This window comes from Mesoplodon densirostris, chromosome 6 (genome assembly GCF_025265405.1).
Source record: "Mesoplodon densirostris isolate mMesDen1 chromosome 6, mMesDen1 primary haplotype, whole genome shotgun sequence".
Lineage (NCBI taxonomy): Eukaryota > Metazoa > Chordata > Mammalia > Artiodactyla > Ziphiidae > Mesoplodon > Mesoplodon densirostris.
The window spans coordinates 108,062,527-108,089,834 of NC_082666.1; the positions used below are offsets into that span (position 1 = coordinate 108,062,527).

At 38.5% G+C, this 27,308-nt stretch overlaps 1 protein-coding gene across 1 annotated transcript; it reads left to right on the top strand.

Annotated features, from left to right (window-relative positions):
- Positions 1-14,346: 14,346 nt before the first annotated feature.
- LOC132491670 (E3 ubiquitin-protein ligase RLIM-like) lies at positions 14,347-17,875 on the top strand. The gene is made up of 3 exons (XM_060100503.1): positions 14,347-14,590; positions 15,921-16,994; positions 17,292-17,875. Exons 1-3 carry the CDS (start codon positions 14,347-14,349, stop codon positions 17,873-17,875), a joined length of 1,902 nt encoding a protein of 633 aa, XP_059956486.1.
- Positions 17,876-27,308: the final 9,433 nt, after the last annotated feature.

Here is a 27,308-nt window from a genome sequence, read left to right on the forward strand (position 1 = left end):
TAAATAAATTAATACATCTTGAAGGTCTTAGTGGTAAATCACCACATTTAATTCCAAGAGAATTTAAAAGGTAAAGAAAAATTAGTTTCAAAAATATTCTCAACAAGTTGACATTTAGGAAAAAATTTGAAAGATGAGCAGCTATGGGCATACCACCTTATTTTAGCTGATGAACTAATGAATATAGACTTCACACATTTTCAAAGTACTGAACTGCCTTTTCTTCTATAACAATCCTCAACATATAGCAGGTTAAGAAAACTAATAATCTTAAATCATGATTTCTTCCCTAAAATCCCCTTTCTACTCATTTATAAATCCTCCTTAACATTAATTTTTTCCTATCATATTTCTTAGCCTTGATTATTTCATGTATTTGATGTACAAATGTATTGAACACTTACAATATGTACAAGATACTTTTTTTTAAAGCTACATGTTAGTTGACTCTTTTGTGCTTGGCACTGGAAGATACACTGTTGGAAGATTCAGCCCCTGCACTCAATTTTCTCACAGGTTAAAGAAGATTCAGACAAGTAAATCCACAATTCAACACTCTGCTATAAAAGATATGAGAAAGGGTAGCCCAGGGGGTTTTGATTGTAAAGAGCAGGAGAAACTATCTTTTCCTGGGTATGGGAGGATTCCTAGAGGAGATGTTACCTGAGAAAAGGAAGATGAAAAGAAATTGCCAGGTGAATAAGGGATATTTTTTAGCTTTTATTTCTCTTCAATCTCCCAAAGAAAGGAAAACTCAAAAAAATAAATGAAGGTATATGACTCTCAGAGCTCCTTAGGCTCTTTGGTATCTATATTTGTAGCTGGAGATACATGTGCCACAATTATGTTCTAAGTTAAGGGAGTCTGCGTGTGTCATGCATCAAGCATGAAGCGCAAGCTCATGTTAATAAAAATAGCCATTCAGGCATAATCAAGGTAGAAAAGCAACAACTCACTACATATTCCCTGATACCTTTCCTCTAGTCTCCTCTCCTGTGTTCCTTTCACCCACCCAAATGTTTTGGTGTGTAAGCTTTCCTCTCAAGACAATGGAGTCCACAGCATGGCCATCACAAGTTTGAGTGTTGAACAATAGGTGAGATCCCTAGTGAATAATTAGACCCAGTTGGAGAAGATTGAACAGTGCTTGGAGCCAGGTGAGAGAAATAGCGTTTGGCTTATCTGCTCTGAAATAATATCTGAAAGACTCAATCCATAAAGTTTCCATATGGTTGAAAGCAAGTTGAAGAGTGAACCCTGGGTCTTAACGTTATGTGTGTGTGTGTTTGTGTGTGTATGTTCTGATTCATCAAATGTTAGGGAGAAACATTTTATGATAGAAAGAGCATTAGCCCCAGAGGCATGGGTTTAAAGTTCTATATCTGTCACTCTCTTGCCAGGAGGCTTTTTTAAAAGCTCATTTAATGACTCAGTTAATGCTTTTTTACAGTTGAAAAAGAATGAGGCTTTTTCCAACTTTAAAGTTTGATGATTTTATGGTCACTTTTAGTTGCAGCTTTTTAAGACTCCCCATCTAAATAAACTCTTAGGCTCCATGACGTGGGCCCAACCTAGACATGCCGAGGGGGCTTTGAAATCCTGGCCTGCTTTCAGCCAACTTTATGCCTTTATATCAGCTGATTTGTTACTTGATAAAAATGTTCAGGATAATGCAGTCACTTTTTTAAATGCTGTAGAAAAGACCACTTCAGAAACAGATTACAACAGCCATGATAATGGACCGGAGTCCTGAGGCATTGAGCTGAGAATTCCACCTCCCCCTGCATGAGAGAGGCAGATCGTTACCCTCTACAGCATCTGAAGTTGGGGATTTGCTCCCTACCCCCCTAACTCTGGCTAACAGCTTCCCATCAGCCTACCATCTGTGAATGAATCTGGACCTGCAGATTTATAGTCTCAGTTGGTACCGTGTCTTAGGATGTGGAGGACAGCTTGCTTTATTTTTCCCTAATGCTGCTTCTTCTCAATCTTAAGAGCTAACTCAAGATTTAGTGAATAATCTATACACACGTTACATGAGCTACTCAGATTCCCTCCCACATCGTGTCTTCCAGACTGAGGAGTTCTTCTAACCGCCTATTCTCAAACGGAAGTTCCTCCTCTCCCTCGATGGTTTTTGCTTCCCTCTGTATTTTAAGGTGTACTTATCAAAACTTCCTAAGAACTTCTAGGTTCAAACAAATTTCTATTTTGTCCAAGGGTAAGACAATACCTTTCACTTTGTTTCCAATAACCTTTGTGATAATGTCCAACAAATTTGGTCAGTGTTGGTTTCCTGGTCGTAATCTTAGACTGAACCTTCAGGCAACGGAGTCCTTAGGCTTTCTTCCGCAGTGATAATCAGTTCTCAGAGGCTTCCATCTCATAGAAGAGTTTCAATGATTTGACCTGAACTGTTTCTCCCTGCTCTTATTAGAGCTCCTCTGCTCATTTCAACTCCTGTTCATCCTACTTTGATGATTTTTTTTATTACCTGGAAGAACTTAGTTCTGTGCACAAATTTGGAAATTCTCCCATGGTACTTCTTATCTTGATCCCTTGAAAAAAATGTTAAATAAGGCCAGTTCAATATGCCTTCTTAGGGGTTCCTATTATAAGCCCTTTTCCTTCCAGAGAAAATGATCATTTATCCCAACTCTTCATTTACTCTCTAAGATAATTCTCTCTCCATCTCAAAACATTGTCTCTAATCCCAAGAAAACTCAATTATTTAGCTTTAGTGAGGTGTAATTGATATATAATAAACTGTACACATTTAAAGTAAAATAAATAAATAAACTCTCAACTATTTCTAAACTTCCAAGTATATATAGATAGCTGATTACTTGTGACCTCTCACCGATGGGCCTGTTCCACTCAACTAAAGACAACTATGCCGCAGAAATGCACTCAGTCTGTGTAGAATACAGATCGAAATGTCTACCCACTCACGGCGTAATAATATATACTTAATAAAATGCTCTGTAATATTGATGACTGTGGTCTTTAGTGTCCCATGAACCTAAACATGTTGATTAACGGAGTAAAATGTAGATTTCACGTGTGTTATTTACAGGAGCTTTATTTTTATTAAGGTCATTGCTAGAAAAATATGTTTCTGCTAATAGTATTTATACTATACATCAAAAGTTAAAGTTATTATTTTGGCAAGATCAGACTCCTGATACTCACTTATTTAGTACTGCCCAGTAAATTTTCAATATTGGAATTCTTTATCGATGAAGAATAAAGAATTCATGATACTTTTATTATTCACCTTTTACATTTGTATCCACTAAGAAGCATTTTCACAATACATGCATATGAATATTTGTGGATTATTTTAATGTATCTTTCACAATGTTAAAATCTCTTTCAAGACCCATTTGCTGTTAAGAGGTCTTACCTCTTTAATAATAGATGATAGATGATTTATTGTCATATTTGCCAATGAAAAGGAAAACCATGGCCAGAATTTGTGATGTCACTCTATGTAGACACATATGCATGGAAATAACCTGTAGGTGTTACACACACACATATATAGTCCTATATATATAAGTATATATTTTTATATGTATATATTGTGCATACATATGTATGTATATGTATATGTGTGTATGTACTCACTTATCTTTCCACCCACCCATACATGCATCCATTGATCTATCTAGCTCTCTTCCAACACACAGTACCCCTACAATGATAAAATAGGATCAGAGTTTCATAGAAATATAGAGCCCAAAAGATCCTTAGACATAGTTTAAAAACAAAGAATGTTATTCTTAGAGGTGTAACTCTCCGAGATAGCACCAGGAGAAAGAACTCAGCTGGAACCTAATCCCCATATTCCAATTACAAGTTCAGTTTTCATTCCACCATACCACACCGTCTTTCGGACAGATATCTGTTATACAGATGGATAGATACTGATCCTTAGAAGACAGTGTCAGTGCTGAAACTATTTTCTGTACTGAACACCCTGCTGTCAACTAAATTCTCGTTTGAGTTTTGAAGTTTACTGATGGTTTCTGTCAGTCCCAAGCCCTCCTAGGCATTTTTACACATAATCAATATGAGGGGAACTTCCTGTCTGGCATCAATCAGTTCTTTAAACAACAATTATCTATTAAAATATTGTTCTTAAGTCAGGAAAAATGGATGTTAGTGTCAAACACAGCTTTGCTCACTCTCTCACACACACACACTCACGCAAATTACAAATAGTATTCGACTGCTCTATATTTCAGGCTATTCAATAACTAGATAAATGACATATACTTTCTGTCTACATAATTTTTTTTACTATGCCAAGGCATACACACTAGTTGTTCCCTGCAGTACCTGCCGAATGCAACTAAATTTGCAACAGAGTTAATCACTGGCGCAGCTGAATATTTTAAGAGATTTCTCCTCTAGTAGGAAATTCATCTTTTTTCCAAGAAAAGGGCATTTACCCACTCTTTCATCTCCAACTGAAGTAGTTCCGTGATTTCCTTCCTTTCTCTGATTTCCACGCTCCAATTCCCAAAGACAAGCTCATCTCTGATGACCTTTCAGTCTATGAGTATTTGGGGTAGGAGTGGGGGTAGTCCACAGTTAAAATAAAGTTTGTATACAATCACTTTCTATGTTGTTATGAAATTATTCTAAGCTTCCCTAATAATAAACTTAAAAGAAACCATGCAAATGGTTCAGATGTGCATATGGAGATAGCTATTATCTAGAAAGCATCCAGATTTCTTAAAAAGCCAAAAAAAAAAAAGAGACTGACTCACTCAGGATATATGGAAATATAAGTGAGGTAGGTGGGCTAGAGTGTATGTCATTATCAATAAAGCCCTAGGAGAAAATCATAATTTGAAAAGATACATGCACCCCAAAGTTCACTGTAGCACTATTTACAATAGCCAAGACATGGAAGCAACCTAAATGCCCACCAACAGATGAATGGATAAAGAAGATGTGTTTCATATATATATAGAGAGAGATAGATAGATAGATAGATAGATATATAGATATAGATATATATAGATATATACACATAAACACACACACATACACACAATGGAATATTACTCAGCCATAAAAAAGAATGAAATAATGCCATTTGCAGCAACATGTATGGACCTATCATACTAAGTGAACTAAGCCAGACACAGAAAGACAAATATAATATGATATCACTTATATGTGGAATCTAAAAAAAATTATACAAATGAACTTATATATGAAACAGAAAAAGACCCACAGACATAGAAAACAAACTTATGGTTAGCAAAGGGGAAGGGGGTGAGGGATAAATTAGGAGTTTGGGATTAACATATAAACACGACTACATATAAAATCGATAACCAACAAGGACTTCCTATATAGCATAGGGAACTATATTCAATATTTTGTAATAACCTATAAGGGTAAAGAATCTGAAAAAGAATATATATGTTTATATATGTGTATATATATATATATATATACATACATAACTGAATCACTTTGCTGTACACCAGAAACTTATACAATATTGTAAATCAACTATACTTCAAGAAATAAATTAAATTAAATTAAAACTAAAAAATAAAATAAACCCCTAGATATATTTTTGCATAACTGAATTAAATTCTTAAAACCCCAAAAATGAATGTTTTAACTGAATTTGAGAAATGAAGACTAAATTAAATCTTGGGTTTAGAATTAATTTGATTCATAATGGAAGGAAGTTAGAAAATAACATTTATTAAGAACAACACTGTTTAGCAATCCTGTATGAAGATATAACACACAAGATATCTCCTATTACTTCCCTGTTAGAAGAGCTCTTTGCTTTAATACTTACACTACAGAGAATTTAATTAGTTCTCAATCAAATATTCTTCAGCCAGTGATTATACAGCAATAAAACATATTTGCATCTGCAAACTCAAGGTACCTTTTATAAGAACACAGTGGTTGGAGAAAATCTTGAGTTACATTCCAAATACATTGGGTAAAACTTCAGACTCCTGTGTAGACATTTTGAAAAGCCTGCAAAGTGTCACAGAAGAGGATGTGCAACTCTGATGTTACTGGGGTTAAGAGAGGCCATGTTACTGCAAAGCAATGTTTGTTAAAACCATATTAATTATTAGGTGATTAGGATATCATGATTTTAAATATCTATATTATAACAATTTTTTGTTTCTTTTGTTTCATTGCGTTTCAGGAAATTTGTTGGGGTTGTTGGGCTAACATATAAAACATACTAAAGGTTTCCATTAAAATAATAGGAAATTTTTTCCTGGTTACATTTTAACAAAAACTGCTTGATTTTTACAAATGGATTCCTGACCTTAAGCAGGAGACACCTTTACATATAGTATCACATTTACTTTATTTTACATAGAATGTCACTAAAGTTTACCACAACCCATTTAGGTATCATTGCCTTTTACAAATAGTGAAACTAAAACTGAGAGATTAAATAACTTACCCAATGTCACACAGCTCATGAGCGGGGGAGATCAGAATCCAATTCAATAGCCTTTGAATTTTTCACTATATAGTAGGACCATAGTTCAACTAATCAGGTATTTGAGTTTCTAACTGTGCATAACATTTGGTGTTAGGCATTAGAGGGGCACATAATGATGCCTACTTCTTGCATCACTACAGTTTACAATCTAGTAGAAGGCAAGTGCACACATTGTTCTATTTAAGAGTCTAAGAGGAAAGAGGAAGGTGAAAAATGGCAAATATTTATGCAAACAGGAGTTTTACAGGCCATCTTGAAGGGCAGTGTATTTAATACAGGACTAGAAGGGTACAGATATTGCAGAGAGGTTTGATATGAACTAGGGCCTAAAGGGTAGGGCATCGCAAGCACAGATTACAATGTGGACAAAGGCATGGAAAAAGTGACAGCACATGCAGAGAGATGTAGGTAAGGAAAGCCTTGAAGGTATTGAAGAAAACAAGTATACATGATACTTGTTAAAGATAGCAAGGATAAGTCAGGGAGACTACTACAGAGGGGCTGTGTAGTAGGAGAGGGAGATGGGGCTCAACTCCTAATATAATAAGAACAAGTAGAGATATAAAGGCAAGGAGCAGGGTGGGGGTCAGTAGAAAATTACTAAGAGGAAACATCAGGGGTAAGGAGAATTCTGGCTAAACCAATTTGACAGAACTTTTTTCTGTAGTCAGGCTAGGGTGATAAGACATGAAGGGTGAGGGATAAAGAGTTTGATCATATATCAAGGGTAGAGGATTTTTGCTAAACTGACCCACCAGAATTCATGCTAATACTAGTCTAAATGGGCCAAGGACAGAGCCTAAGGTCAGGGACTAGTTAGAAAGAGGACTCAGAGAGGCCTGACTCAAGTTTGGTCAAAGAAGAGTGCTATGGTCTGAATATTTATGTTCCCTCAAAATGTATATGTTGAAATCCTAACCCCCCAAATTGGTGGTATTAGGAGGTGGAGCCCTTGGAAGGTGATTAGGTCATGAGGGTGGCACCCTCATGAATGGGATTAATGCCTTTTATTTCAGATTTTTTGTGACTATTATTATTATTTTCATTGAAATATAGTTGGTATACAATATAAGCTACAGCTGTACAATATAGTCATTTGCGATTCTTAAAGGTTATACTCCATTTATAGTTATCATAAAATATTAGCTATAGTCCCTGTGCTGTACAGTATATCCTTGTAGCTTATTTTATACATAATAGTTTGTACCTCTTAATCCCCTACCCTCTCCCCTTCCCTCTCCCCACAGGTAACCACCAGTTTGTTCACCACATCTGTAAGTCTGTTTCTTTCTCGTTATATTCACTTGTTGGTTGTATTTTTTAGATTCCACAAATTCCTTCATGAATGGGATCAATGTCTTTTAAAAGAGCCTCCAGAGAGCTCACTAGCCCCCTTCCACCATGTGAGGACACAGCAAGAAGGTTCTGGCTATGAATCAGGAAGAGGGCTTTCACCAGAATGAGACAATGCTGCTATCTTGATCTTGGACTTCAGGCCTCCATAACATTACAAAATAAAGTTCTGTTGTTTATAAGCTGCCCAGTCTGTGGCATTTTGTTAGAGCAGCCATAATGAAAAAAGACAGAGAGAGAATCTTTGTCCTTCCTTCCTCCCTTCCTCCCTCTGGCCTTTCTTCCTAACTTTACTTATTTCACTCTCCAATGCATATTCATTTAGTATCTACTTTAAGGAGCTGAATAGATGGAAAACACAGGTTGAGCTATAAAGATCACTATTCTTATAGTATACAGTTTATTGGAGGAAGAGATAAGCATCTGTGACAGAGCATGACATGCACAATTTTGTTTTAGATAAACTGGTCAGGAAGACCTTTCCATGGAAGTGACATTTAAACTGAAGTTTGAAAGATGAAAATGTAGTAATGTTGGCAAATCTAGAGTGATTTTTGTAAGGACTTACTACACATTTTACTTTATTCTATACGCAATAAGTTGTCAAATGTGTTTGAAGATAGAGGATGCATTCTAATAGTGTGGATAAGAGCTTGCATTTAGCCTGAATATTAAAGAGGCCCCAGGAAATCCAACCATAAGGAAACCCAAACTCTGCTCCCAATACAAATGCTACTTTTTAAAAAACTTTCACCCTTTGGTCAACCTACTGTCCATTGAATTTGTTGAGGTTTGTGGATATTAAGACTTAAGCAAGAGAGGCAACTTGATTATAGTACAGTAGTTTGAATTTAAGCAAAATGGTATGCCTGAAATGTAGGGGCCTTTTTGTAATGTAATTTGAAAATGTGGTGAGTTTCTTTGAATAGGCAACCCAGACTGACCATTCAATGACTCTCCATAAGAGCGACTACAACACCCAATTAGCACCATAAAAGGGAGAGTCCACATGACAGAGATGTGAGGTGACCATTTTTACCCACACCACACGCTGCCATTGTGGTTACACCTACTGGTGTAAATACTTGGTGAAAGAGGCAGTGCACCTCCCTGTGACTGCAGGCTACTGAACAAAATCACCAACCTCCCTTCAATAGGAGCATATAAAATTCTAGGCCTGGAGAAGAACAAGTAATAAAGTAACTATTTACTCTCCCTGAGTTCATTATCCTCTTCTCTTCTCCCTACTGGGTCGAAGGAAGGCAGAAGATAGCATTAAAGCTCATTTTCAGCGTCTGCATGTTCAGTTGTACAGGTGGTGCACTGCATATTTATAGGAGTGTCATTCACTTTCTTCTTTACATGAATGGTGCCCCCTGGGAATTTTAGAGTGCACAACCTGTGAATCTGTATATGGCAGGCCTGCTTAATTTGGTTTTGCTCATATATTGTGAACTTTTGTGTTGCTTATTCATTTTGTGTTCTCTGTGTTCATTTGTTTTGAGAAACAAACCTGATATCCGTTTCATCCTTGGAACCGTAAAATTCATCTTTAAATATATCTATATAGGTAACAAACAGAATATTATTTATGTATATGTAAGTTTAATTATTTATTACAATAATCTAGGACATAAGACTTTACAGATAAACAAATGTGCGGAAATATGAACTAACTTGCTTGTGAATAACAGACCTGGAGCATGCCTCAGAGAAAGTGTGCAAAATGGCTCAAAACTAGAGAAAGCATAGAAGCAAACTAACCACTGACACGGCACTAATAGAAAAGCTATCAAAAGTCTAAATCTGAGCAGAACCAGGAAGAAAGGAAATCATAAGAGGGATGAGACCTTGCTAAATAAATACATTTTTATTTCCATAATTAGAGGTAAGCATAAGGAAGAGATGAAACTAATTCCTAGTGTCAAGTCTATGTAAGTGGAAAGGATGTGATTTCAATTAACAAGAATTCCGTGTTGAGATTCAAAACAAGTATTTGTGTCAAAGAACCAATTCCAGTAGATTCCATGAGACATGCATATTTATATTCATTTTTCTGCATCAATGCTTTCAAGCTTTTAACCCATCCTTCTGGTGGGAAAGAAAAAAACATAAAAATATGAAATATCTTATCAAGCTTTAATTATGTTTACTTCTTGATTTAAAATTACTCTTTATTAAGTTAAAACGAAGATATTCTAGACTAACCCCAAAGCAGAATTGAAATGGCACACGAAAATGATCAAACATGATTCAAGCATCTCATTTAACTGAGATTTTACTACGTTTGTGTAATGATGTCTAAAATTGTGTTTTCATTAAACACAGCAGAGTAGAGCGAAACAGGGAGAGTCATCCTACAGACCTTGTTTGAATCTAAACATATTATCTATTACTGTAACTTTGAGAAAATCAATTAATTTGCGTCAGCCTCAATGCCTTTATCTCTGAGAATAGTAATACCTATCTTGCATGGGGCTTTGGATCAAATAAGTTAAAACACAAGCAGAGTGTCTAGCAATTACAGTTGCTCACTAAATAGCTCTTGATATTACCAATGGTCTCTGATGTGAGAAAACTATTACATAATAAAAAGATCCTTAATCGGGTATCGTTAAAATCAGGCTGAATGCAAAGAACTTCAGATTTTATGTCCTCCCTTTTTTTTATTTTTACCCAGAGAATAATGCAATTCAGAAAACAGAGGGAGAGATTAATTTCCACTTCAAATGAAAAGTCATCATTATAAGATTTTTTCATCATGTGGTATAGTACATTAAATATAACCATAAAATCTTTGTTACCTCTCTATTGAAAGGTAGAATGTGGTGTCCCACTTCCTGAATATGGGCTGATACAGTGGCTTATTCAATCAACAGAATGCAAGAGAAAAGGTGTTCTTGCACTTGTGAGGTTAAGTCATAGAAAGCCTTACAGATTCCAGCCAAGTCTCTTGAGATGTTTACTTTGGGTGAAGCCACTCACTATGTAAGAGTTCAACTACTTTGAGATATCCAGGTTGCTAAGACTCCAAAACTACACCGAGAAATTTCATGGAGAAAGACAGAGACAGAGAGAAAACCAGCCCCAGATTTTTCAGCCTGTGCAGCCCAACTCAAGCCCCAGATTTGTAAATGAAGATGCCATCTTGGTTGGACATTTCAGCACCAAAAGATGTGACTCAAAGAAAACTTAGCCAGAACCAAGGCCCCAGACATATGACACCAGTCAAGTTGTCTAATCTATCTCCAATCATTCAAGCCACCACAGCTGAGGCCCAGTCATGATGGAGCAGAGATGAGCCATCCCCAGTATTCTTTATCTTTATTCTTAGCTCACAAAGTCCTGACTATAACAACATGGTTTCTATTGTATCTACCACTGCGTTTTGGAATGGCTTGTTATACTGCAATAGGTATCTGGAATATATGTCTTGATCATTTCTTACAGTTCTAAAGCCACGGAACTCCTTTTACCCATATTCAGGGAGAATGCTATCTCTTGCTTATTTTCAGTCTCCCTTTGAGTCATAGAATCTGTTCAGAAGCTTCCTTGGACAGAGTCAGTAAAAGAAAACTCTTGATTACAAAACTCCATTATTACAACCAGGATAAAAGAACAGCCAAATCTGCTCACACACACCCCATTTTTTCACCACATCATAAACAATGGATTGGCCAAATTTTTAAGTGCTTGACTCTGATTGAAAGTAAGCAACTTTCCATCTTCAAACTCTTCCCCTCCAACTCAACTTAGAGTGATGCTCTAGTCAACCTCTGGACTTCCTGATGCACCTCCTATCTCTGAAATGAGACGTGAAGAAAAAACGTCTTCAGAAGAGTTCTGATATCAAGACAAGGGATAGAACAAAGGCCAAAGCAGCAATATTGCCATCCAGAGGAAAAACTACTGAACCTACACTGCAATACTCAGAAGGAAAGTCAAGACATGAGAGAACTAAGTGTAAAGCACAGCTATATTGGTGGCTTCTATTTAAATAATCAAGGTCAATAAGTAGGTCTCTGGGATGATGATCCCTATACCCTGTTACTTGCACCAGAATTGGGACATAACCAGGAACAAGTAGTTCAGGAAGCTAGAGTCACTGACACTGAGAGCCAACTACAGGGAACACCAAACATCCGGGGCTATTAGTTCATGTGCTTCTGTACCTAAATTTGGAAAGACTGTAAGACTTTCTGAATCTTCAGGTAACTTGCATACTATTCTAATCATAAGCAATCATGCTCCCTCTTAAGCTAAACCATACAACTTCAGAATCAGGTGTTACTTCTTATTGGTACCACTGTCCACTAAGCAAAGACAGAAATACAGAAGTAATCCTGACCCCTGCCTTTCCCTCATATATTCCCCCTCCCCACTTTTCCCTCTTTCCCATATATTACTAGGTTTAATCAGTTCTGCTGCCTAGAGATCTGTTAAAGTCCTTCATTTTAATCATATTCCTTTGCCCTGATTCAGATCCTTGTCATCACTAGCCTAAGCTGTCCTCTATCTATTTCTGACCCTCCCATCTGAACTGTTGCCCTTCATATTCATCCTCAACACTACTATCAATATTATTTCTAAATTGAAAATTTGAACATCAACTGTCTAAAGACTCCAACATCTTTCCATTGCACTAATGATAAAGTCCAACTTCTAAACATGTCATAAAGGTCTCCATTTTTTGGCCTTGCTCTGCCAATTTAACTAATGTCTTTTTTTAGTAATTAAAATCTACTATCCTTGTTGTTTTACGAGTGTCAGTAGTTGCTGTTCTCACTTTTGAAAATATTTCCCCCTTTCATTCACTTAGGAAACTCCTATTCATCCTTTAAAACCCAAATGCAGTGAAACCGATTTTCTCTCTCACTCAAATCACTTTCTTCTCAAAACTGTAATTTTACCTCTGTGTAGCTCAATTGTTTGTTATACTCTAATGACAACAGATTCTTAAATATACTCATCTTTGTATCTTAATATCCGATAATATGACTGGCATTTAACAAACGCTAAACATACTTGACACTTGAATTGATTGAATTGAATTAAACTGAATCAATCACTCTCAAGAACACTAACAATTGTTAGGGTTTCCTGCATCAAGAGTACAAATCACGCTGAATTTTCATAATACTGCTAGTTTTGATTGAGGCACAGCAAACAAGTTTACAACAGATTTCCCCTGTGAAAAGAATAACTTCAGTAAAAGATAACAAATACACTCAGAAGTCCATAAAGGAGGCAGGGTAGTCTAGGGGATTCTGTTCTCATCCAAAGACTTGCTGAGATTTGATTCAGAGGGGAAAGATTGATTTTTCTAGCTTAAGTTAAACGAGGCATGGAACAAATGTCAAAAGCAGGACATAGACTTAGATTCTTCACTGTCACACCAGTAAAGTTACCATCCTTCCATCTCCTTGAGAACAAACAAGAAAGCCTGCTGTGGACCGTGAACAAAACAACAACTGTGAATTTACACAGCTCCTTAAACTTCTAAGCTGTGTACTGAGAGTGAATTAGAGGTCTCCTCCAGATAGCATTGCAAATGAGCGTTATTTTATTTTCACCAAGCCTTTCAGGTGATACATGCGACAAAATCAGCAAAGTCAGTACTCACTGTGGCAGACAAAGTAACTATTATGTATCTGTCCTAAAAGTTCCTGTGATGTTCTGGCTAGTTTTGCTTAAGTACTATTTATAATATTTATGAGAAAGGAGGACAAAAATGAACCTGATGCTTTTGTGGAGAAGGAATTCCCTGGCTGAGCAGAAAAGCCTGCCAAAGTTTTGGTGTTTCTTGTTTGTTTGAAACAAGACTGAAGGACCATATAATGCAAGATGAAGCCATTAACAGTTAAAAGGGAGAGGACACACTAAAGAGACTCAGCCAGGGCCCTGGTAAATTATCAACAATTGTGGGCTTTCTTAGTGAGAGTCTAGGATTTGAGAAATTCACGAGGAGAAAAGGCGGAGGTCCCTGGGCACCTGAAAATGAGAATTGCTGCATTGAACTAGGCTGACTTTGGCATGGCATTTTGAAGAAGGCAGTCATATGGAATGTAACGAATAAATAGAGCATATCAGAGCCTGAAAACCTGAGAATAGGCTCATGTGGGTGAAACGAGGTGAAGCACGGTGCTTGGTACACTATAAACCCTCAGTAACATTGGCTGGTTTTGAATGAAATGAAACCTAACCTGAATCCAGTCCCTACTCGGTAACAGCGGGGAAGATAATGGGTGCCTAGGCAACGTCTAGCAAGTTCTGGGCTAGAGGCGGCTCCCAACTGTTGCGTCACCAGGGGCCACAGAACTGAGTCGGGAAGGGAGAAGGGAGGAATCTGTGCGGAGGGTCATCCGACTGAGTCGGAACCGGACACTCTGGCAGGAAGTAGAAAGCGAAGAAAACGAAACGACCCTTGGTGAATTTCAACACCACGTCGTGAATTTCAGATAATTTTCCACTTGTTTATTAAGATGGAAAACTCGGATTCCAACGATGAAGGAGATGGAGTTTCGGCCCAACACATAAGTCAAACGGACCGATTGGTTCGGGAAGAAGATTTCTCCAGGTTCGTAAATAATCTGAGTGAAGAAGATTACGAATTTATGAGAGACAACAATCTTCTAGGCATTCCAGGTGAAAGTACGGAAGAAGAGTTGCTGAGAAGACTTCAGCTAATTAAAGGAAACGCACCACAAGACTCAGATGAAAATACAGGTATATTCTGCTTTTGGAGGGAATAGGATGGGATGAATAAGGAACTTCATAATAGGAAATAGTAACTTCATAATAGTAAATAGTAAATTATACAGAAGTGACTTACATTAATTTGTAAGTAACTTCTCATAAAAAGAACTGGCATTTACTTGATTTTTGGTGAGCATGTCAAGGTATGTTTGTTTGTTTTCCTGATTCACATTTGGGTTGTTTTAATTGGGAAACAGTGCAAAGTAGCCTATTTGTATTTTTCTTGGTTTTCTACCTCAACTGAAAGTCCCTCCTACTTCCTGAATTATTTTTTCCACATAGACATGTAAAAAAAGCACACAGAAATATTCTCCACTGGGGACAATTGTGCTCTCTTCAACACCTGGGGACATTTGACAATGGCTAGAGATATTTTTGGTTGTCACAGGGGAGGCATGGGTGTTACTAGCATCTAGTGGGCAGAGGCCAGGGATGCTGCCAAAGATCCCACAATGCACAGGATAGCTCCCCAAAACAAAGAATTGTCCAGCACCAAAATGTCAATAGTGCTAAGGCTGAGAAACCCTGCTCGAACCTCAGGTCTGGTGCCTTCCCTCCCAGTGTGAAGTAGAGGATTTTGCTGTCTAATGAAGAGGATACTATAATACTTTGGCTCTTGAATATGGTCTTATATGTACCATGCTAGGTTCAGTCTATTCGTTTGATCTGACCTTCAATTTAATGTCAATTAAAAATCTTGGTAACATTAAGAAGTATTCAAAATGCAAACACTTTTAAACCTATAAAACTTGTTTATGTTTGGGCAATAACCTTATATTTTAAAACAGCTTATCTATTATCAAAAGCACATAAGTGAAGAGCCTACAAGTAGTCATGTTGGAGACTCATGAAAATTAGACAATAATGTAAATTGAACTAAACTACTAGCATTGTACCTTAACTGGTGTTTACCTTGTTTAATTGCATTAGTGTTTTGACAGTGGACTGAAAAAAAAGTCTCTTGACATTCCTCCGACAGTGGTACACAGGGCTGTGTATATGATGAAATACTGAAACATAGACTTCCTCCAGATTCCCTTTTTAAAAAATTCTCTAAGTTTATCTAGGATTAGCTCACTCTTTTTGGATGGAATCGAAACTTTTCTACCTTTACTTATAAATCTACACAGTGCAGTTTATAAAATATTAACTCTATAAATGTGAAATCAGTTGAAAACATCTGAGTATTTAAGTTCTCATTTTTTGTTTGTTTTTGAAACAAAGTTTCAGAGTGCTATTTTATGATGGTTCTAATTTTGGTGGTTCTTTTATGCACCCTCCCCATTTTTTTTGTTAACAGACAGAGGAGACTCTTCAGATGACGTGTCTAGTGGTGACTCTCTAATAGACTGGCTTAACTGTTCTGGACAAACTGAAAATATGACAAGTGGACAAAGAGAAAACCAATCTTGGAGAGAAGAGAGCCTAATTAATCCTAAAAGTGATCAGTTCATATTCAGTTTAGAAATAAATGTTAACCTTGATAATGGGAGTCCTAATCCAGAGAATGAATATGTAGCATCTGCAAGACTTCCCAGAAGAGAAAATATGGAAGACAGCCAAAGGCAAGTGGAAAGTCCACAATCTGAATCAATATTTACAAGACCATCTATGTCTGAACAAGATACAACTGAAACATTAATGGAATTCCCACCTACCACAAGTCAGAGAAGAGCAAGAAGTAGGAGCCCAGAGTATCGGAGAACCAGAGGAAGAATTGAAAGTTGGTCGCCTCCACGTTCACTTAGGGAAATTGTACAAAGACTTAATCATAGTATACCCTCTCAGAATTTTGAGCAGCCTCTGCTAAGTGAGAATGCGAGATTTTCTAGAACTGAGCACCAAGAAATATTGAGACAGCAAATGACTGGATTTGAGTTGCAAAATAGCGGTCTTATTGAAACTTCTAGAACAAGGAATGCCGTTCATGGAGAAAATTCTCCAGATACAACCAGCAGTGGTGAATCTTGGGGAATGTGGGAAATATATCCAACCATAACCTTCAATCTTGAAGTAGGACAAGTTCATTCTGGAGCATATTCTCAGAGAGACAGCAGAGCTAGTAGAACTCAGTTAACATCTGAGACACCAAACAACACTGTCACTTCTGAAAGTGAACGAGGACTGAGGCATATGTATTCACATTCTGAGCAGGCAGGTGTGAGAGCTTATGTCAATACCATTAGAAATCCCGTTTGCAGAACTTTAAATACTAGATTAAATGATACAACATCTGTTCCAATTCAGAGCACGTTAAGGCAGACAATGGCAGAATTTAGTAACTCAAGTAACCTTATGGACAGTGACAGTAATTTAGAGCATAGTGTCTCACCTCCAAGTCAAAACATGGAATGGCTAGAGTCACCTAATGGTAGTAGTAGTGGTACATTTGGTTCTGATTCAAATGCTAGCTATGATACCCATTCAAGTTCCACAATGATTTGCCATTCACGCCCCAATTGTATGCCTAGTTCCAGTTCTAGTCCTATTTCCGGTTCCAGCTCAAGTGATGAAAATTCAGGAATTAGCTCACTGATGTTTGAAGGCAGTGAAGAGACAAACTTATCATCAGACTTATCATCAGAGACCAGCCAAGGGGGTAGACAAATTATCCTTGACAGTAATTTAGAGCATAGTGTCTCACCTCCAAGTCAAAACATGGAATGGCTAGAGTCATCTAATGGTAGTAGTAGTGGTATATTTGGTTCTGATTCAAATGCTAGCTATGATACCCATTCAAGTTTCACACTGATTTGTCATTCACGCCCCAATTGTATGTCTAGTTCCAGTTCTAGTCCTATTTCCGGTTCCAGCTCAAGTGATGAAAATTCAGGAATTAGCTCACTGATGTTTGAAGGCAGTGAAGAGACAAACTTATCATCAGACTTATCATCAGAGACCAGCCAAGGGGGTAGACAAATTATCCTAATAATATCTGATGAAAGTGACTCTGGGTCCTCCCATAATCTGCAACAGTTTTTCCTCTTAAATGAAGATGATCTATACCAAACTACAGGACTCACCAAAGCACAGATTGACAGCTTGGCTGTAAGATCTTTTGGTGAAAATGATGCACTAAAAGCCTGTAGCATTTGCCTTACAGAGTACACAGAAAACAGCAAGCTTCGCATACTACCTTGCTCCCATGAATATCACATTCACTGCATTGATCGCTGGCTGTCTGAGAACTCTACGTGTCCGATTTGTCGTAGGCAAGTAGTGGATTCCAATGAGAGTGAAAATCCTGATCAATGAATTCTCAGCTATATAAAGTGTTATAGGGCTTCCCTGGTGGCGCAGGGCTTGAGAGTCGGCCTGCCGATGCAGGGGACTGACAATAAAAATTAATTTCACACCATAGCAGTTCACTGAATTTCAATAAAAACTTAGCAGGTGCACTGGGTTGGGATGTTCCTGATTCCATGGGAGAAATGTCTTAATATGATATAATGAATCTAGATAGATCCTAGTAGTATTATCTCGTCATGTAAACCCCAGACATCTCTTAGCCCTGTTCAATCCTGGTTGTGCATGCAAAGAAACAGAAACCCAACCAAATATCAATAATTAAGAAGCCATTTAAGACTACATTAGAGTCATTCACATAAAGAAGTCATGTTACATTCCTAGAATGCCATAAAAAGCTTTGAAACCCTTCTCTTCCTATCTCTCTCCACAGCAGTTTATCCCACCTCCCTAACACTACCTTAACATTTCGCCTATTCCCCACTACCAATGTATCAGTCAGTTCTAGCTAAAAACTGATGGCACACTTTAAAAGAGTGATGGAATAGCATTTAATGAAGAGACTAAAGTGTGTAAAGAATGAAGGGAAACCAAGAGATGATGAAGTACCCTGAGGCTAGCAGCTGTGAGAAGCCAGTATTATAACCACTAGGTTTGAAGGGGCATAGAGAGATAGCAGTTCCTGCAACCCAGAATGTCTTCGAGTTATAGGAGAAGCCCACCCAACAAGAGATGTAACCTTAGAAAATGGCATCCACTGCCAACCTAAAGTTTGGAAGGGGGCAGATCATGGAAATAAATACCCTTGGCTTCTTTCCTCCTGACTTCTAATCACTTATCAGTAGTTCATATTAACCAAACCCAACCTGAAGACACAGAGAGACTGGTCCATGAAGCTGATAAAGATCAGCCTCCTGGAATCACGAAGCAGGGTTAAGAAGGATGGCGAGTAGATCCGGTAAGCAAATCAGAGACCATCTACCACAACCAGCATTCCCAACTCTCTTCAAACCCAGCCTGTGTATGCTTTCTTGCCTCTTCCGCTTCCGCTTGTTCTCTATTCCACTCTATGACTCAGCTCTTTAACAACCCTCTCTATTTTCCTTTCATTTACTCAGATCTTGTATTTTTAAAAGTGATAAGATGACAAAGCCTTAGAACTTAATTACCTTTCTCTTAAACATGTCACACTTTGATTTGCTGTGATTGTAAACAACTAAGGATAAAGGGCACTTATAGGTATGTCTTTAATTTTTGCTTCTTCAATATATTCAAGCTTCAATTTCTTTCTATATATGTTTAGTTCATATAATTAATTTTTAAAACAGATTCTAATTTCTTTTAAAGGGTTTTATGGTTTATATATGACTCAATCATATGATTAAGAGTGAATTCATGTGAATGACCCAAAGTAGCCAATTGCTGCTTGGAGCCTCACAAGCTGCAATATGAAAGCCTTAAAGGTAAAACTTGGCTTCAAGAAACATGTCTACATGGTTCAATTCTAACTGTCCCCAGTAAAACCATCACCCAAAACCCCGAGTATTTGAAATCAAAATTTAGGTCATGCTTCCTTCCAACCTAAACATAGTGAAGGATTTTTCTCCTACTTCAGCCTGAAGACTATTTTTGGGGGGTTGTATTGGCCAGTCCAGAAAATTTTGCTTAAATTTTTCAATCCTGGTATAGGTGAGAGTACATTGTATTATAACCTAAAGCAATAATCAGAAATTTTGTGCAATGTGCAACCTATACAAATGTAGGCAGTGTTAAGTATACACCTTCTCTAAAAAGTTAAAGTCAGCAACATCACTGACCTTTCTTTTCTCTGTGAATTGCTGGCAGCCACAGTATTTGCACATAACTACAAAATATAAATGGGGAGTGGTGGTGAAGTTTTTGAAAACATCTTTGAGGTAGTATATTTTTCACACAGAAGATATCTGCATGGCCAGAAATGAAGGCTTGGCTCAAAACTCTGAAATTTACATTAACTTCTGAAAGTTGTTTGAATAGTCTGATTTTTAGGAAGTATTTTTGATATCAGATATACTTCACTTAAAGTGAGTAGAATAATTATAACAGTACTTGGCTTTCATGCTATCCTAACAGATTAAAACCTTCCAAAGGATGATAATTGCTTAATTAATGCTTCAGTGCATTCACATGCACCTTCTGTGGTCGACAGAATTCTAAGATGATGCCCAATGATCTTTGTAGGAGCCCCTCCCCTTGAGTATGAGACCTGTGAATGTGATGGAGTATCACTCCCATTATTAGATTATGTTATATAGCACAGTTGATTGGGAGCTTATCCAGAGTGAGCCTGACCTAATCAGGTGAGCACTTAAAAGGCACACAGAGGACTTCTAATCCAGATAAGATGGTTTATACTTCCCTCTCCCTGCTCCCCCTTTATACGCACAACTATATATCCTGGAAATAATATGAGACAACCAAAGGAGATCTCTGAAAGGTCTAGAGAAGGTGAATTGCCTAGGGACCCTCAGAATGGATGAACAGCCTCATGGCAGGGCACCTTATGACCCTCTACCAACAAAAAAACGTGATCCAGGCCCAGCATTTCCTAACTCCCAACTTAGTAACAGGAAGTGGCTCAAAGAGGCTCTTCCTCCATCACATCAAATGGGAATCCCCCAAACACCAGGCGAGCCTTGCAGAACCTGCAACGACGAACAATTGGAAGCCCTGATGACAATAAGTGACCAGGGAAAGTGCTTTCCTTCCCCACTGGGCCTGAGATCCCCCTTCACCACCCAGACACATCAGTGGCTAAGGGTCCCAGCAAAAGTGCTCCTACCACAAAAAGCTCCCACCTGGACAATGCTCTCCTCAGATGGGCCTGAGGCTCCTCTCCCCTCCCCAGAAACATCAGGCAACTTGCTGGTACTGGCAACGGAGATCCCTCCACAGAAAGCTCTCAACCTGGTAAGCACCCTCCACTCCTTAGAGTCGAGGGAGACCCTGTCACAAGTGCCTGGCCCAGGGAGGACTCTTCATCACGTGTTCCAGAGATTCCCTTCCCTCACCAGAAGCACCAAGTGCCGTATCCTGGGGAAGCTACTTCAGACCCCATAAGCAGCATGAGAAGGAACCAGAGGTAACCCCACCTGCATAAGAGAAACAGACCATAAGAGTACCACAAAGGGTCAGAAAATTAGGTTATCATGGAACCACCATCCATAAAAGTACAGGAAATGTGTGCCAAACCTATAAAGAGTGAATGCCTGCTAAAAATTAAAAAAAAAACAAAACACTTTAAATAGGGACCAAAGTATCCTAACATAATAGCCAAAATGTCCAAAAGACAATAAAATATCACTACTTATACCAAGAACCAGATCCATGACAGCATGAATAAGATGTGACAGATGATGCCAACAGAGATGAATTAGATGTTAGAATTATCTGACAAGGGTTTAAAAATGCTGATTTCAGACCTTTAAGACCTCGAACACAGAACCTAGTCACTCCATGCCAGTATCCCAACCTGTAGAACTGTGAGCTAATAAAGGGATGCTGTTTTAAGCCATTACATTTGTACTAATTTCTTATGCAGCAACAGACAACTAATACAACTTCTCATCTAGGATCCATCCTGTACCTAGAAAATGATTATAATGAGTCCTAGACAAGTAAATGGCTTAATGTCTTGGTTCTAGGCCCACTATAACATTCTATTCTACCATTTTTCCCAAAAATGGAATCCCTAATTCCTGCTACTGAAGCTGCTAGAAGACAGTATCCTTCCTGTTTGAACAACCACCAATATCGTATCGCTCTAACTTTACTTCACATCACCCTATCTCATTCTACCAGTGTATGCTGCTTATATCATAAACCCAATTTAACACTCTGACTTTGAAACTATATAGCCACTTATTTTTCTCTCAAAGCGATTGCTGAGTATTCTATTGATCTTCCAAATCATATTCCTCTCTGTCTGCGCTGACAAATCAGAAATGGAGAAGATTTGTACCTGAATCTTCTGAGCTCAACCTGATACGTTTTTTACGTTACAGTATATCAGTTTAAATACACAGCATCACTGTGGTTGTGAGCATAAATATTTCCATCTTAAGAATGTTCTCTGTATTTTCTTGGTAGTTTTTAAAACATTTGTTTATTTTGGCCTAATTCCAAAAAAAACCCTTGTCTGAATAACAAATTCTTTTTGAAAGTAGTTATAGCCTGTGGATAAGTTTTTGATAGCAATATAAAGTCTATCTTTTTTGGCTAACCATGAAAATAAGTTGTGCTCTCAATATTCCATGAAGAATTAAGTATAAGTACCGCGCGCTAACCGATTGCGCCACTGGAGCTCCTATTTTCTATTTACTTATAATACCCACAGTTTCTGTCACACAACACAAATGTAGTTTTAAAAAAGTAGAGTTAAAAAAGATAACGTATTTAAATTAATTATTATTTATATTAATAATATGGTATTTGGGAAAACATCGTCCTCTACAGTTACACAAGATAAAAGGAAGTCCAGATAGAGTGTACTCAGCTATAGAACTTTACCTGTTTGTTCCACCCTGAATCTATCTATGTCTTGTCATCTATCAAAAGCACCGTAACAGGTAGAAGAGTTAGTTTATTCCCTACAAATGCCTTGCGAATGTTTGGCAATGAGAAATTAATTAGAGAAGATATAAGGGCCAATTGATTTTCTGGCCGCCAACTGTCCACTTTGCGGATTATTTATGGAAGCCAGAAAATAGAAAAAAGGCAAAGACGTGTGCCTGGGCTGGAAGGCAGCAAGGGGCTGCCCAGGAATTCAATTACAGTAATCCCTGCTGGCTCAGGACTTCCTTGCATCTTTGCCGTGTCCTCCTCACCAAACCTGGGCCACCTGGGCCAAGAGACTGAGTGTAATGCATTAGCGTCCCAAAGACCTCTTTCTCCTGGTTTTGTATAGATTGTCAACATCTTCAGTAGTACAGAGAGAGATGTGAGAAAGTCCATTTTGAAAATAAAAATTCATATTACGAAAAGGCTGACCAGGCTTCCCTAGTGGCACAGTCTGCCTGCGGATGCAGGGGACACTGGTTCGTGCCCCGGTCCGGGAAGATCCCACATGCCGCGGAGCGGCTAGGCCCGTGCGCCATGGTCGCTGAGCCTGTGCGTCCGGAGCCTGTGCTCTGCAACGGGAGAGGCCACAAGAGTGAGAGGCCCGTGTACCACAAAAAAAAAAAAAAAAAAAGGCTGACCAACATGGCCCCAGACCGAAGGAAAACAATCAAGAAAAGAAATTATTCTCAGAAATTACATTTACCCAAGTAAAGTATATTCAGGAAAAGACCTGCATTTCTCCCCAGGGTAGTCTCGTGTTGGTCCCTGACCCCAATTCTCCTAAACCAGGGGAAATTTAACTAATCGGTTAGAAATGCTTTTCATAATTCCTTTGTGTAGGGTCCTAATCATAGAGGCCTAGAATTTTAAGTTGGTTGAATATGTGATTGTATATTTTAGTTCAGATGTCATCGATGGGACACAGAGGCTTCGAGAAGGGAGCTGACAGCAACGTCAGAGCAGAGCCATGACCAGAAGGAAACGTTTTCAGATATCCGGTCTATAACATGGGTCCAGCTTATTTACTTTCCATCACTGTCCTGCCTCTTCAAGGAGAGCTATTCAAATGCATTGCTTTGGGAGATTCTTGCCATCACCTATGACAAATGGTGTTTATAATGACATTTCCTTGCAGAAATGCCCCTCAAGAAAGCAGAAGGAGCAGGAAGGGGAAGAGGAAAATCTTCCAAATGCACGTGAAAAACAACTGCAAAGTAGTTGAGAAAAACATTTTTTCACTAAAGTAGGTTTTAAGCACAAATAGCTCATTCTTAATGAGATCCAGCGGATCCTAAGCATTTTACAATTTCACTACATCATTTTCTAGTATTCCTGTCACATGGATCAAGATGCATAATACAGCTACAAATTAAGTTCAATTCCTCAGTCAATTTTTTTTTTTTTTTTTTTTTTTTTTTTTTTTTTTTTTTTTTTGCGGTATGCGGGCCTCTCACTGTTGTGGCCTCCCCCGTTGCGGAGCACAGGCTCCGGACGCGCAGGCTCCGCGGCCATGGCTCACGGGCCCAGCCGCTCCGCGGCACATGGGATCCTCCCAGACCGGGGCACGAACCCGCATCCCCTGCATCGGCAGGCGGACTCCCAACCACCTGCGCCACCAGGGAGGCCCCCTCAGTCAATTTTTAAAGGAGTGAAATTCAGCCACAATACGTCAGCTATCACTATTTATCCAAGAACTACTGGTATGGACTTGGCCTTCCATGTACTTTCTATGAGTAAGGATAGAAAGGACCCAAGAAAATGAAAGAGATTTCTGGAAGCAAAGGTAAGTAATGGATTTTCCATTTCCAGGGAGTTCATTCCTTAGGTATATAAGAATACATTTAAGTTATGACTACTCAAAATCCTATCTGATTTTTGTGTTATTATCCATATTTAAGGTCTGGAGCATCTAAAAATAGTATGTCTAACTGAGGTGACCTGTCCTAGCAGAGTGATTGCCAGTGCTGGTTAAATCCTCCTGGTTCAGCTGCCTCTCCTTAAGTATCTGAATGGATACTTTTATTTCAAGACTTTATAATAATCACAACTAATAATTATTAAGCCCTAACTAGATGTCAGGTGCTCTTTTAAGCAAATAACATGTACTAATTCATTTAATTCTCAAACAAACCTCTGAGGTGAGTACTACTGTTATCCCCATTTTAAAGCTGAAGAAACAGGCAAGTGAGGCTAAGATACAGGTGGTCAAAGTCACACGGCATATAAAAGCCGGGAAATGAACCCACGCTTGTGAAGAAACAAAACCTATTTACGAACAAATTATGTAGAGTTTATTCAAGAGTTAATTTAAGTGCACATGGGAATAGATAAGGATATGCAGTAAATTACTAAGAATTAACGTGGATGACCATGGTCTGGGTTTATTGTTAACTCCACCTCACTACAAAAGCTATGAGCAAAAATTGATTAGAAGCAGATCTTTATCCTGGACCACACCCCTGTCTTGCTGCCTGGTGCTGAGTGTCCCTTCTGCTTCCAGTAGCTCCACGTCTCACACTCAGCCATGCTGCCCTTGTTTGGATCATTCGGTGCCTTTTTTCATAGCAAGTAAATATACTGCAAAGAGTTTTAACTCCTTTCTACTACTGCACCATTTCAGTCCTTAAAGCAGAGAGCTTTCTTGCCTTAACTATAAAAATTTCTTGTCCATGACACAAATGAACATATCTACGAAACAGAGACTCACAGACAGAGAACAGACTTGTGGTTGCCAAAGGGGAGTGGAGGTAGGGGAGGGAAGTATTGAGAGTTTAGGATTAGCAGGTACAAACTAGTATATACAGAATGGATAAACAACAAGGTCCTACTGTATAGCACAGGGAACTATATTCTATATCCTGTGGTAGGGACTTCCCCGGTGGCACAGTGGTTAAGAATCCGCCTGGGGGATTCAATGCAGGGCACATGGGTTCGAGCCCTGGTCCAGGAAGATCCCACATGCCGCGGGGCAACTAAGCCCGTGCACCACAACTTCTGAGCCTGTGCTCTAGAGCCCGCGAGCCAGAACTACTGAGCCTGTGTGCCTAGAGCCTGTGCTCCCCAACAAGCCACCATAATGAGAAGCCCATGCACCGCAACAAAGAGTAGCCCCTGCTCACCACAACTAGAGAAAGCCCGCACACAGCAACGAAGACTCAATGCAGCCAAAAATTTTAAAAAAACTAAATAAAATAAAATTTATTTTAAAAAATCCTGTGATAAACCATAATGGAAAAGAATAGATATATGTATAACTGAGTCACTGCTGTACAGCAGAAATTAACACAACATTGTAAGTCAACTACACTTAAATAAAATTTTAAAAATTAAAGATTTCCTGTGAATTTCTATTTCTCTAGCTATTTGTTGCTATCTTCACCAGCACTGAATGTGTAATTCCTTCCACTGGCATGCCCTCTGCAAATGCCTTCTGAGAAGCTGTGGATATCCTCTGAATTGTATAGGTCTCCCTGGCTTTGATAGCACTTAGATGGGCATCTATAGGGCTGCCCATAGGTCAAGAGTTTTTTAAACTGGAATGTTCACATGAATCACCTGCAGATCACATTAAAATGCAGACTCTGCCTCAGTATTCTGGGGTAAGGCCTGAGATTCTGCATTTCTAACAGGTGATTTCTTCCAGGTGACATTTATGCTGCTTCAAAGACCACACTACAGGCAAGGACCTCACAGACTTTTCTCTTCTTTATCAGTTTCTTTTATCCCACTATTACTGCCCCAGTATCCTTCTTCCATCTCCTGCTTTAGCCGCAACAGCTGGGTTATAGTATTTTCACATGCAACAGATGTTGTCTCATCAGTTTTTTTTTCCTGTTTCTATGGTCACCAACATGTATGTTTCTCTGTTCCCCTAAGAATATAATTGACCAAATAATCTAGAAATTTTCTCAAGGTAGTAATTCAGGGCAACTGAAAGAGTGAGGGAAAACATCACCAGTATTACCCTTAGAAATATTTAATGCATAAATGGATAGGCTTTGAAGTTACCCTCTTCTTAGCTCATATTTATTCTCTTCTAGCAGCTGAAAGTCTAACTTAGGAGGAAATGGAAAAGAGATGAGGAGGGCTTTGCCCAAGAGAGCTTTCATCAGTAAAGTACCAAAGTAATTACTGCACCTGACAAATTTCTACTCCTTGTTTTAACCCAGTTTTAATAAAAGAAAGATTCAACAGTGGTTTATATTACCTGGCATTGCCTTTAATTTCATCAAGCTCCAATATGAAGACTTGCCACGTTTACACTAAACTGCTTTTTCTCCTGAAGTTCATTTGTGAAGGCAGCTGCTGGGGCTTTAATCATCTTTTCTTCAATCTTTCATTTCTAACACACTGTGAGTGATAATGGCTCTCCCAGGCGCCCCCCTGCAAACTAGGCAAATTCTCCTTCACGTCACTCCCAGGTAGTCCGTGGTAGAGAAAGCATCTACTAATTAAGAACTGAAAGGCCATTTCAAATGATCTGGCTATGAAGACTTAGCATTTCACATTCACGGTGGGCCACATCCAAACGTTAAGGTCCTCCGACCTGCTGGACCAGATTATATTTCTCCGAGCTTAGGAACAGCAGGCAAACTCTTGGCATTTCAGAAGTTCCGTTGAAATCTAGGGTAATAAAATGCTGCTCATGTTTGAGAGCACAAAGCCCTTAGAACAACCTTGTCAGTATTAAGCAGATCACAGGAGCTCAAATCTCAATCATGGAGGCCCTACTGTGTCAAGGAGCACTTTGGAAAACCTTCACAATGGTTTACGCCACCAGGATAATTCTTTTAGCATTGATACTACTTAAAAAGTTCCTTTCATGGGCTTCCCTGGTGGCGCA

Excerpts from the sequence above, each read along its gene's own strand:
- LOC132491670 (XM_060100503.1), top strand. The coding sequence starts at position 14,347 with ATGGAAAACTCGGATTCCAACGATGAAGGAGATGGAGTTTCGGCCCAA. Across the intron at positions 14,591-15,920 it reads AGACTCAGATGAAAATACAG|ACAGAGGAGACTCTTCAGAT; the intron begins GTATATTCTGCT and ends TTTTGTTAACAG. Across the intron at positions 16,995-17,291 it reads GCTAGAGTCACCTAATGGTA|AGTCATCTAATGGTAGTAGT; the intron begins GTAGTAGTGGTA and ends TGGAATGGCTAG.